Source organism: Camellia sinensis, chromosome 2 (genome assembly GCF_055761805.1).
Source record: "Camellia sinensis isolate YWXY chromosome 2, ASM5576180v1, whole genome shotgun sequence".
NCBI classification, from domain to species: domain Eukaryota; kingdom Viridiplantae; phylum Streptophyta; class Magnoliopsida; order Ericales; family Theaceae; genus Camellia; species Camellia sinensis.
Window position 1 is genome coordinate 212,761,144 of NC_138962.1, and position 14,091 is coordinate 212,775,234.

Sequence of the window (14,091 nt, forward strand, 5' to 3'; positions counted from 1 at the left end):
TTCAAAAAGCACAAAAAATGGGAATATTGAGGCCTTAAAATTCGACAACAGCTTCGATCTTATCGTGCGTAGCATTGTGATGTTTGACTCCAAAATGTGGATTTAGTGGGACATTTAAATTGTTCTTGAATTGATCGAAGAGGGTTTCAAAGAAAATACAGACTTGTATTAGTCTTCACATTCCAAAGAAATCTATTTTAATGCAAATAGAAGGTGTTTTGTGAGCTGTTGTTTTGTGGGTATTCAGTTTTGGAATGTGGGTTGAGTTTTTTTTGTGGTTTTGAGCTTCATAGTTGACTTGGAAAGAAGGGAGTCTCTGAAAAGGTATGTTTTTCATTTACAGACTGTTTGGATTGAGGGGTTTGGTAAGAAAAGAAAGAAAAATGGAGAGAAAGAGAACATATATGACTTGTTTGGATGATTGAGGAGGTGAGTAACGGTGAGGCAAGTTTTTTGAATTGTGTGTGTTTGAGTTATGATATGATATAATTACAAATTGCAGTTTATTGTCTAATGGGTATTTTTTTTTAATGTAATACTTAGATTGAATTTGAATTTGATAATAGCCTTTACAAAGTTGAGTTCTAAATGTTTGTTTTAATATCTAAAAGAAATTTTTTGAGTGCCCAAAAAGATATATTTTGATAGACAGAGGTGTCTTTATATATGCCTTTCTAATTTCTGTACTCAAATAAATTTGCAGTTGTTGAAGCATACACCTTACACCTCTTAAGAGAGGACTGCTAAAATCTATTCCTGCTTCGGAGTTGGCGAGTTTGAGGGCAGAATTGACGTTTTGCTTATGGTTTTATCATTGAGAAGCTTGGAAAAGTAGTCACTGATTGACACCGTGTAAAGTATGATTAATTGGATGAGTTTGAATTGAATGAGTTGGATTTGTAATTGATGTCGGGTTTGGTTTGAGAGGCACACATTTGGAGGTGTCCGCTATTTAGACTTTGATCACTGATATTCACATGGGTTCCCAGTCCTCCAAACTCTTGTCATGTTGTTGGGTTTCACAACATAGCGCATCTATTGTTGAGGCACCTAATGTTGGTGTGTTACCTTGCCTATCTTTTTTATTTTTATTATTTTTAATTTTTTTCTATTTTATGTTAATTGGATGTATGTGTTGGTTGGTTGATATGTCTGCTGTCAGAGAATGAAGAGGAGGAGGTCAGCGACTTGCCTGCATTCCGTGAATTCACACTAGAGCAGCTAAAGAATGCCACTTCTGGTTTTGCGGTAGAGGATATTGTGTCAGAGAATGGTGAGAAGGCTCCAAATGTTGTTTATAAAGGGAAGCTGGAGAATCAGCAGAGGATCGCTGTCAAGCGCTTTAAAAAAACAGCTTGTCCAAATGTGAAGCAATTCTTGGTAAAGTCATTTTGAAGAATCTCTCTCATAAGCACATGAATTCATACATTTCTCTTGCATAATTTTTTGTTATGATCATGCTTTGCCATGCAATGCAATTGTACATGGGCGTGATTAGGTAGGACTGCAAATGAAGTCAAGCAAAGTTGAGCTTTGCAATACTTGAGCTTGGCTTTTTTATTTATCTTGTTTGGCTCAACTCGTTAATACTAATCATGCTCGAGCTCAACTCGAAGCTTGATGATGAAGAAAAAATCAGGCTTGATAATCAAGCTTGGTCCCTTGGTCAGCCTGTTAAATATTATTCTATATTACAATTATGCATATATAACACATTTTACATTATTTAATATATAAACAATATTTATCTTATCGTTTAAGTAAATAAACGGGCCAAGCTTATTCTAGCTTGACCTAAGCTCGTTTATTAAACAAGCCTAAAAATCTTGCTCGTACTCGTTTATATACGTAACAAACCAAGCTGAGCCAAGCTTGTGAGGAGCTCGGTTCATTTGCAGTCCTAACTATCGGTATCAAATTGTTTTTAGGTGCAGACAAGAAGGTTCAACTGTATTCATTCTTTTTCCTTTTTTTATAAGACCACCCCGATTTTTTCATTTAGGCTTACATATCTATCCTCTTCTACTTGTGTTGTGAGAGTCTGGTTGTTTCTTTTCTCTCTCTCTTCAGGACAATTATGAAATCGTGTTGTTTCTTAAACCATTTTTACCTTAAGGCCCCGTTTGTTTTGGGTGGAAGAGAGGGTATTGGGATTGTTAATACCAAGGTATTAAAAATCCTGCACCACATAATATATTTTTCTTGACCCTTTTATTACATTTTGTGTAGAACTAAAAACAGGTTTTTCCTTTTTATTATAAAATTTATATTCCATATCTCCTAATTTGTGAAGAACATTTTTGTGCACTATGAAAATTTGTTCTGCTCTTTTTACTTTTCATTTAATTTGCATTGATCCAAGATGACTTGCATATCCATGTCGGAATCAATGTTCCTTCATATGTCTTGAATAGGTTTTCAATTACCACGTCACTTATTTTCGTCTTTCACATATGTAGTGTTTGGGATGTGCCTTTTGTTCATTCTTGACTATAATTATTTTTCTTTGGCAACTACAGGAAGAAGCGAGGTTGGTTGGCCATCTCTGTAACCATTGGTTGGCAAACTTGCTTGGTTATTGCTGTGAAGATGATGAGATGCTGCTCGTGGCTGAATATATGCCCAACAATACACTCGCAAAACACTTGTTTCATTGTAAGGGTTTTTTTTTTCCCAGCTAAGTTGAACGTGGCCTAAATGCTTCTTAAGTGTGTCCCAGGCATGTCCAGTGAAAAAACAAGTATTAATAAATAGACACTCCATGTGACGTGTCAGATGCATGTCCCAGCTGTGTCTGCGTCTTATATGCGTCTGACATTGCTATGACACCTATTTTGAAGTGTCCATACTATATAACTCACTATTAAATCCAAATTTGTTCATTATAGGTTCCATTAGTATTGTTGTTTTTTACTGGCGTCAATTATTTGCTATATGTTTCCATTATTTCTATATCCTTGGGTAAGTTCCAATCTAATTTGGTGTATTGGATAATGCAATTATTCCTTTGGTTTAGGGGAAACACAACCTATGAACTGGGCTATGCGATTGAGGGTGGTTTTACATGTTGCACAAGCTCTAGAATATTGTACAAGCAAAGGCTGTGCCGTTTATCATGACCTAAATCCTTACAGAGTTTTATTCGATGAGGTATATATTAAATATTTCCTTAATTTGGACACCTCTATTTAGTTGAATTTTATATGGGTTCCTCTATTTATCTTTTTAGAATTTTGCGGGACTGTTAATCTTAGACTTTCGTGCTTTAGCCTAATGAAAAGTAGTGGGTAATCCTAGACTTTCGTGCTTTGGCCTGATGAAAAGTAGTGGGAATGAAAATATTTATAGTACAAATTTGGCATTTACTCCTCCAGAGTTTCTGAAAACCGGCATGTATTCTCTTGATAAAGGACAATTTTTATGCCCCCAAATTTTTTTAAAATCATGTAGGATCTATTAGAAGTCTCTTTCATCGAACTTCATTCTGATCTCACCTCGTATTTTTGGTTCTTCCTTCCGTTTTGTGGAGAACATGCCTGTTCACCAAGTGTAATGTTATTTGTCTTCTACTTTTCTTCTACAATGGTAAAAGAAATTAGCTTTCAGAATTAAGCACAAATGCAAATTTATCCTGTTTTTGTTATATTCTCTGTTTTCATTTTTCATGTTTTTGGAAACAAAAACAATAAAAAGTTCAACCCATCATTTTCAAATTGTTTCTATTTTTGCTAGTTTTCAAAAATTCAGAAACAACTTTTGCTGTTTCCTAAAAGGTGGATTGTTTCTAGAAAATTTTATCGAAAAAAGTTCGCCAAACAAGTTTTTTGTGTTTTTCAGAAAGTGAACAGAAAACAAAAATATGATCAAAAAATCAAACAAGCTTTTGGCTGAGTTTTCAAAATATGTTTTTATCAGTTTAATGAAAAAAATCAAAAACACTAATCATTTTCATATAGGAAACAAAAACAATAAAAAGTTCAACCCATCATTTTCAAATTGTTTATGTTTTTGCTAGTTTTCAAAAATTCAAAAACAACTTTTGTTGTTTCCTAAAAGGTAGATTGTTTTTAGAAAATTGTATCAAAAAAAGTTCACCGAACAAGTTTTTTGTGTTTTTCAGAAACTGAAAACAAAAAACAAAAATACAAGTTTTCAAAATATGTTTTTTGAGTTTAATGAAAAAAAAAAATCAAAAACACTTCATTTTCATATTTTGGGCAAATTATTTTTCATCTTTTTTTTTTGGTGTTTATTTTCATCAAACTAAACTGAAAGCAAATTATGAAAACTCAACCAAACAAGATAAGATACTTCATTTGGTGGATGAGGTTAATTATTTATCTGGTTCAAAATTCTCTTGATGTCATTAATGACAAATTTGATGTTTCATACTCCTTTGTTACTTGGATGTTTTAAATAGCCCAAATGATGTTTAGATAACTATTCTTGCTTCATATGTTGGTCTTCTTTGTAAAGGTACAGTGACACTAGAAGGTTTAAATAGCCCAAATTTCTCTTCCTTCCATATACTTCCCACTCTCCTAGAAAAATTTCTCTACCTTTTCACAAAATTACATCTCCAGAGAAATTTTAGACTCAACACTCCAGAGAAATTTGACTTTACCGGCCTTCCCACAAAATTATCTCTCCAGAGAAATTTTAAATTTCTCTGGCCTCCCTGGCCTTTCATGGACTCTCTAGAGAAATTAAATTTTTCTGCCTTTCATATACTTCCCACTCTCCAGAGAAATTTCTCTGCCTTTCCATAACATTACCTCTCTAGAGAAATTTTGAAATTTCTCTAGATCAATCCAGAGAAATTTCAATTCAAACCCAGAGAATTTCTCTTGATCAACCTAGAGAATTTCTGGCTTTATTCACAAATTTTTTTTATGTTTGTTCTCAATTTTAAATCAGAGAAAATTGTTTTAACCAAACGAGAAAAATTTTAGCACAATGATTTTCACTGGCCAAACTAGAACTTCATCACAAATATGAGTGAATAAACAACAACAGCAACCAATATATATATATATATATATATATGTAAATTAAAATGTATTTTTGTGCAAAGAGAAATCAATTAATGAAGAACCTAAACCATGAGCACAGAATCCTTGCTTTGCTGTGACTGCGAGCACTCGAAGACAAACATCATGACAACCATAAATAGAACAGCAGAGAACACAATCGTAATCGCTCTTCGTTCGGATTTAGAATCAGTTGATGCTGATTATGACACTACAACAAAAAAGGTCTATGGTGACAAAAACGCGTGACGAAAAAATAGTTCGTCTCCAAATATACATGTTTTAGTGATGAAAATAAGATTTCGCCTCTAATTGTACTATTTTTAGAGACGAAAACCAAATTTTGTCACCAAATGCTTAAAATCAAATAAAACAATAGGTGACGAAAATTTTATTCGTCTCTAAATTTTATTTTTCGTCACAAAACAATTTCCCACCCTTGGAAAATTTGGTGGAAGATTTGGCGCCATTTTGGAGATGAAATTTGTCGTCACCATTGTAAAAAAATTTAGAGAGGAAATAATTTCGTCTCCAAATGTATTATTTTTAGAGAGGAAAACCAAATTTCGTCACCAAATGCTTAAAATCAATAAAAAAATACAAGAAATTTAGGCTATTGTGACAAAATTTGGTGACGAATTTTTTTTTATCTTAAAATTTAAGCCAAAGATGACGAAATATTAATTTTGTCGTTTGTTTTAATTTTTCTCAAAAGTATAGGAGACGAAAACAAAATTTCGTGTGCAAAAATGAGGCGCCAATTTCATTTGCATTGGCGCGAATTATTTTAGCTCATTAGAGACGAACATTTTTGTCACAAAATATTTTTTTTTTTTTGTGACGAACGTAATTCGTCGCCAATAAATTCCATACCTATTAAAAGATGTCGTTGCATATTTCCATTTATTAGGCGACAAATATATTTTTGTCTGGGAATGATAAGTTAAGGACGACGAAAATATTTCGTTACCAATAAACACTCCATCATGCAGACAATATCATTTCATCTTTCTATTAAATAGGCGACAAATATATTTTTGTTTCAGAAGAATAAGTTGTGGGAGACGAAAATATTTCGTCACTAATAAATTCTAATTGATTGCGTGACAAATATATTTTTCATCTCATAAAGTTAAGTTGTGGAAGACAAAAATATTTCATCATCAATAATAAATTCTTTGTTCTGGTATTGAAGGATACAAAATATTTTATCACTAATCATTTCTCTTTATTAAAATGCCATGGTTTTGTGTTTCGAAGCACTGAAACGGTGACCCCAAGAGATACACTCTGACGCTTATCACTCATTTTCATGTACACGGACCTTGAAGTCATGACCCAAGAAGAAACTTTCTACAAACCCTCATTTCTCTCTCGCACTTGTGTATACTCCTCTCTCACAAGTATTGAAGTTGTGACTCAAGAAGACACTCTATATACCATTTCTTCTATTTCGCGCAAAAGCCCCTCTTTTCTGTCTCACACTTAAGCCCTTCGTGCATGCCAGCATTGAAGCTATTATCCAATAAGGCACCCTATGTACGCAAGCACTTTTTCTCATTGTCTGAACCAACTCTACCCTTTCGGTCTAGAATACTCATTTCAGAAAAATCAAAGGTCAAAACCTCTCTCCACAAAAAAAAAAAAAAAAAAAAAAGATAATTAATGTAGCTATTTTTTTTGTGAGAAAAAATACAGAGAAACAAATAATAAAAAATTTATAATTTTCAAAATTAATAGAAAACATTATCTTGTTTAGTATGGAGTGTTCAATAATTAATTTTTAAAATTTGGTGATAAAATTTATTTTCGTTTTAGAATGTAACCCAAACATGACCAAATATTACTTTTGTCGTTTCTTTTAATTCTTCTCAAAACTGTAGGAGACGAAAAAATAAATTCATCAGAAAAAAAAGAGGCTCCAATTTTTTTTCTTGTTGGCGCCAATTATTTTAGCTCATTGGAGACAAACATTTTTGTCACAAATTTTAAAGTTTTTTGCGACAAAAGGAATTCGTCACCATTAAATTCGAAACTTATTAGACGATGTCGTTTCATTTTCTTATTTATTTGGTGACAAATATATTTTTTGGCTGGGAAGGATAAGTTATGGGAGACAAAAATATTTCGTCACCAATAAACTCTTCATGCTCATTTTATCTTTTTGTTAATTAGGCGACAAATATATTTTTGTCTCGGAAGGATATGTTTTGGGAGACGAAAATATTTCGTTGTTAATAAATTCTTCATGTGTCGTGTTGCATTTTGAGTGATTGTGCGACGAATATATTTTCGTCTCATAAGGTTAAGTTGAAGGAGACGAAAATATTTCATCACCAATAAATTCTTCATCCCCACACAACGTTGTTTTTGTATTTTTGTTGATTAGGCAACGAACATATGAGTTTGAGACGAAAATATTTTATCACTAATTATTTCTCTTTATTAAAATGTCGTTAGAAACTAAGAGATCACTCTCACCTTAATCACTTACTTTCACACACACACAAATACTAAAGTCGTGACCCGAAAAGACACCCTCTACAAACCCTCATTTCTATCTCGCACTTGAGTCTCCTCTCTCACAAGTATTGAAGCTGTGACTCAAGAAAATAATCTCTATAAACCATCTATTCTATTTCGCACTGAAGCTCCTCTATTCTCGCCGTTTGTGCATGCAAACATTATTATTCAAGAAGACATTTTGTGCAAAGCTATTATTCTTTCTCATAGTAAACCCCTCACCACAATATGAAAATAATAATAATAATAATTAAACAAGGAAACAAAATACAAAAAATCTAGGCTATTGTCACAAAATTTGGTGACGAATTTTTTTTTTGTCTTAAAATTTAACCCAAAGATGATAAAATATTAATTTTGTCGTTTGTTTTATTTTTTCTCAAACGTATAGGAGACGAAAAAAAAATTCATCTGCAAAATTTAGGCGCCAATTTCATTTGCTTTGGCGCGAATTATTTTAGCTGATTGGAGACGAACATTTTTGTCACAAAATATATATATTTTTTGCGACGAACGTAATTCGTCACCAATAAATTTCCAACCTATTAAACGATGTCGTTGCATATTTCCATTTATTAGGCGACAAATATATTTATGTCTAGGAATGAGAAGTTATGGAAGACGAATATATTTTGTCACCAATAAACACTCCATCATGCAAACGATGTCGTTTCATCTTTCTATTAAATGGGCAACAAATATATTTTTGTCTGGGAAGAATAAGTTGTGGGAGATGAAAATATTTAGTCACTAATAAATTCTAATTGATTGCACAACGAATATATTTTTCGTCTCATAAGGTTATGTTGTGGAAGACAAAAATATTTCATCACCAATAATAAATTCTCTGTTCTTATATTTAAGAAGACAAAAACATTTTTTCACTAATTATTTCTCTTTATTAATATGCTATGGTTTTGTGTTTCGGAGCACTAAAACCGTGACCCCAAGAGACACACTCTGACCCTTATCACTCATTTTCATGTGCACGGACACTCAAGTCGTGACCCAAGAAGACACTTCCTACAAACCCTCATTTCTCTCTCGCACTTGAGCCTACTCCTCTCTCACAAGTATTGAAGTCGTGAAGCAAGAAGACACTCTGTAAACCATTTCTTCTATTTTCGCACTAAAGCCCCTCTCATACGTCTCACACTTAAGCCCTTCATGCATACCAGTATTGAAGCTATTATACAAGAAGGCACCCTATGCAAAACCGACTATTCTTGCTCATAGTGAAGGCGCTTCTCGCATAAGCACTTTTTCTTATTGTCTGAACCAACTCTACCCTCTCCGTCTAGAACACCCATTTTAGAAAAATCGTAGGTCAAAACCCCTCTCCACAAAAAAAAAAAAAAAAAAAAAAAGAAGAAGAAGACGAAGAAGAAGATAATTAATGTAGCTATTTTTTTTTGTGAGAAAAAAAAAACAGAGGAAAAATTAATAATAATTTTTTAATTTTCAAATTAATAGAAAACATTACCTTGTTTAGTATGGAGTTTTCAATAATTAATTTTTAATTTTTAATCTATATTTTTTTAGCGAACATTTTTTAATATTATAATATTTTGTTCTTTTTTTTTTTTAACTTTTTAAATCCCTTTAATTTAGATGAGAGCAAATTGCAGCAGTTGTCCCGGTACTTTGGTCCTTGTGTCATATAAATGGTATGTGGCATATCTATATCTATTTATCTATCGATCTATATCTATCTATCTATATCTATATCTATCTATCGATCTATATATATATATATATATATATTATATATTAAGCAAAAGGGGGTTTTTAACCCCAAGCCTTGTGGGAGCTCCAATCTCCCAATCTAAATTTTCTGATTTTTTGATTTTAAAAAAAAAAACCTTAACATTTATTAACTTATCCCAACCCCCAAGTCTTATTCTCATAATAACACTTTAATGCATTAAGAACAAGTATAAAAAAAAATTCTTTAAAATCCAACACATATGAATTCCTTGAAAAGTCCCAACATATATGATTATTATCCCTCATAATAACACTTTAATGCATTAAGAACAAGCATAAAAAAAAAATTTCTTGAAAAGTCCAACACATATGATTATTATCAAAATATTAAATTTAATATAATATAATAAAAACAGACATTTAATTCCTTGAAAAGTCTAACACATATGATTATTATCAAAATATTAAACTTTAATATAATATAAAAAAGGAAAAAAAAAGACATCTAAAAAAAAAAAAGACATTTAAAAATCGCAATTCACATATATAGATAATTGTAAACACAATTATCTAAAGAAAATGGGGTTTTTAACCTACAAGCCTTGTGGGAGCTCTAATATCTTAATCCTAATTTTCTAATTTTTTGATTAAAAAAAAAAAAAAACTCAGCATTTGTTAATTTCTTCCAATCCCCATGCCTTTTGGGAGATTTGGTCAAAACCCCCTCATAATTAAACTTTAATGCATTAAAGACCAGCATAAAAAATATTCTTTGAAAATTTCAACACATCTATCTATCTATATTATATTATCTATATCTATATCTACATCTATCTATCTATATCTATATCTATACTATATATTAAGCGAAAGGGGATTGTTAACCCCAAGCACTGTGGGAGCTTCAATATCTCAATCTGAATTTTTTAAATTTTTTATTAAAAAAAAACTCAGATACAATCTACATTTATTAACTTTTTTCAATCTACATGTCTTTGCACATGCCTGCATTTATTGATTTGGCCAAAATCCCCTAATCAGCATTTAATCCCCTCATACAAATAATTATAGATACAATCTGTGTATAGTTACTGCAATACCTTTTTCAACTTCTCTCGTACACTATGGTTAGTGATAAGATTGTTAAATTATTTTTATAAAAAATCTTAAAAAACATAATTTATATATTAAAAAAAATCTAAAACAAATCTAAATATCTATAATTATCCCGTGCATAGCACGGGTGATAGGCTAGTGTATATATTAAGGAAAAGGGGGTTTCTAACGCCCCAAGCCTTATGGAAGCTCCAATATCCCAATCTAAATTTCCTATTTTTTTTAAAAAAAAAAAAAAAAACCCTTAACATCTATTAACTTCTCTCAACCTCAAGCCTTACCCTCGTAATAATACTTTAATGAATTAAGAACAAGTATAAAAAAAAAATAAAAAATCATTGAAAAGTCCAACACATGAATTCCTTGAAAAGTCCCATCACATATGATTATTATCCCTCATAATAACACTTTAATACATTAAGAACAAGCATAAAAAAAAAATTCCTTGAAAAATCCAACACATATGATTATTATCAAAATATTAAACTTTAATATATAAAAAAAAGAAGACATTTAATTCCTTGAAAAGTCTAACACATATGATTATTATCAAAATATTAAACTTTAATATAATATAAAAAAGAAAAAAAACATTTTAAAAAAAAGACATTTAAAAATCACAATTCACATATATAGATAATTGTAAACACAACTCGTGCGAATATTTACGTTGGCGATATAAATATTTACATTGACGGTATTAACATTCACATCAATATATTACATTGGCAATTCACATATATAGATAATCACAATTTATTATTATTATTATTATTATTATTATTATTATTATTTTTATTTTTTTATTTTTATCTATATCTATATATTATATAAAGAAAAGGGGGTTTCTCACCCACAAGTTTTGAGGGAGCTTCAATATCCCAATCCTAATTTTCTAATTTTTTGATTTAAAAAAATAAATAACCTTAGCATTTTTTGATAACTATATTTGGGTAACTATATCATTCATAAGACTTATTGAAATATAAGAAAATAATGTGACTAAATAGAACACAAGTAGCTGAAAAGAGATTTATAAAAAAGTGCCCTCACTTCACTTCATATTTAATAATAAATTGTATATTTGTCTTAATTTTTTGATTTAAAAAAATAAAAAAAAAAACTCAAAACATAGTAATTTCTTCCAAGTCTTTTTGACTTCTTCCATAGATATCCTTTTCAACTTCTCTCATACCTATTTAATTATTTTAAAAATAATAATTATCCCCCCTTTTCAACTTCTCTCATAACTATTTAATTATTCTGTAAATAATAATTATCCCTTAATAAATGGATTTCAAATAGAAAGATAACAAAAATATTTCATAATCTCTCCATTGTAATTTCTCTCATCGAATTCCAAAAGAAAATTAAAATTTGCTTTCCATTACAATTGTTTTTTTTTCCATTATTATATTCATATTGTATTTTTAGTTATGGAATTAAAACCAAAAGAAATGTAACTTAAATTATTGGATTAATAACAGAAATATCATATCAATTATTGTTAAATATCACTTTACTTCATATTTAATAATAAATTGTATATTTGCCTTAATTATAATTTTTAAATTGGTATATTTTCATAACAAGAAGAGGTATATCATAACTAATGTAACCTCATTTAATTAGGTTTATTTCTTTTTTTATTACAAATTATCAAAATTGCACTAAATAGATTTATATATATATATATATATATTAAATTTTTTTAAACTAATAATTTAAAAAGTTATAAACATAAAAATTAATTTATAAATTTCATGTATATCACAAGATAAAATATTAAATTAGTTCAAAATATTTATAATAATTTTTTTTAATTTATAAAATCTCGTACATAGCACGGGTTACCACTAATATCTATACTATATATTAAGTAAAAGGGGGTTTTAACCCCCAAGGTTTGTGGGAGCTCCAATATTCCAATCCTAATTTTTTAATTTTTTGATTTAAAAAAAAAAACCTCAGCATTTATTAATTTCTCCCAATCCCCATACCTTTTGGGAGATTTGGTCAAAACCCCCCTCATAATTAAACTTTAATGCATTAAAAACTAGCATAAACAAAATTCCTTGAAAATTTCAACACATCTATCTATCTATATTATATTATCTATATCTATATCTATCTATCTATCTATCTATCTATCTATCTATCTATCTATCTATCTATATATATACTATATATTAAGTAAAAATGAATTTTTAACCCCCAAGGCCCATGGGAGTTTCAATATCCGAATCTAAATTTTTTATATTTTTTATTAAAAAAAGAAAAACTCAACATTTATTGATTTGGTCAAAATCCCCTGATCAACATTTATTAACTTTTTTCAATCCACATGTTTTTCCACATGCCTGAATTTATTGATACAATCCCTTGATCAACATTTGAAATCCCCTCATACAAATAATTATAGATACAATCCGTGTATAGTTACTGCAGTACCCTTTTTAACTTCTCTCATACACTATGCTTAGTGATAAGATTGTTAAATTATTTTTATAAAAAATCTTAAAAAACATAATTTATATATTAAAAAAATCTAATACAAATATAAATATTTATAATTATCTATACTATATATTAAGCAAAAGGGGGTTTTTAACCCCAAGGCATGTGGGAGCTCCAATCCCCTAATCCTAATTTTCTAAGTTTTTGATTTAAAAAAAAAAAATCTCAGCATTTATTGACTTCTCCCAACCCACAATCTCTTTTGACTTCTCTCATAATTATTGCAACACCCTTTTCAATTTCTCCCATACACTATGGTTACATACAAAAAATAAAAAAAAATAAAAAATATAAGAATTTAGCTATAGATCTCAAAAAGATATAACATCTAAATGGCATATGGGAGCTCCAATCTCCTAATCCTAATTTTCTAAGTTTTTGATTTAAAAAAAAAAACATCAACATTTATTGACTTCTCCCAACCCAACCTCAGTATTTATTGACTTCTCCCATATAGCGATCCCGGGTTTACCCTTGTTGTATAGTGATCCGGACATGTGTCCGTGGATGTTGGTAGTTGTTTATTATCTTGTTTACATCCTTTCTTACTTTGTATTTGAGTTATAGGATGTGTTGAGCGGGTTTGTTACAGGTTGGTTGAGTTTAGAAACCAAAACTAGTTGCCCAGATTTTTGGCCTGTACGCTCGAGCGGAGGTGTTGGCGCTCGAGCGTCGATTACACCCTTTCAGTATTTTCCTGTGCAGCGTTGTACGCTCGAGCGTAGGGTTGGGAGCTCGAGCGGAGGCCTGGTTCTGCAAAAGTGCTGGGCGAGTGCATTCTGCGCTCGAGCGGGAGGTTGGCCGCTCGAGCGGAAGTCTGTGAGTGGCCGCTCGAGCGGGGTGTTTTACGCTCGAGCGGAGACCTGGGTTAAAGTCCCGAATTTGTGACTCTTTAAATCACTTTTTCACTTTCTCTTCTCTCTCTTACTTTTCCAAAATCACCATTGTTGAGCCTCTCACTCTAGACTCTACCTTCTCTCTAGGTTTTGATCTAGTAGGAGTGATTTACTCACCTTTGGCCTTTACAAAAAAGTTGTTGATCGTCGAGGGCTTCATTTTAATCTGAAAATCTCGGGTTTTGGAGCACGTTGGGTTTTGTCGTCTTCTCCTTTGGGACTCCGAAATTGAGGTAGGGATAACCTACTCCTCTCTATGGGTTTTGTCTTTAAATTTTGGTATTTTGAGATGTTGGGCTTGG

At 30.8% G+C, this 14,091-nt stretch overlaps 2 protein-coding genes across 3 annotated transcripts in view; both read left to right on the plus strand.

Annotated features, from left to right (window-relative positions):
* LOC114272442 (putative disease resistance RPP13-like protein 1) overlaps positions 1–14,091 on the plus strand; it is a 295,308-nt gene that overhangs the window by 54,061 nt on the left and 227,156 nt on the right. The gene's annotated exons all lie outside the window — the stretch shown is intronic.
* On the plus strand, positions 694–3,209 carry LOC114268463 (serine/threonine-protein kinase BSK3-like). The gene is made up of 4 exons (XM_082916902.1): positions 694–1,059; positions 1,163–1,380; positions 2,520–2,655; positions 3,017–3,209. The coding sequence occupies exons 1-4, from the start codon at positions 978–980 to the stop codon at positions 3,190–3,192; spliced, it is 612 nt and encodes a 203-aa protein (XP_082773028.1). The 5' UTR covers positions 694–977; the 3' UTR covers positions 3,193–3,209.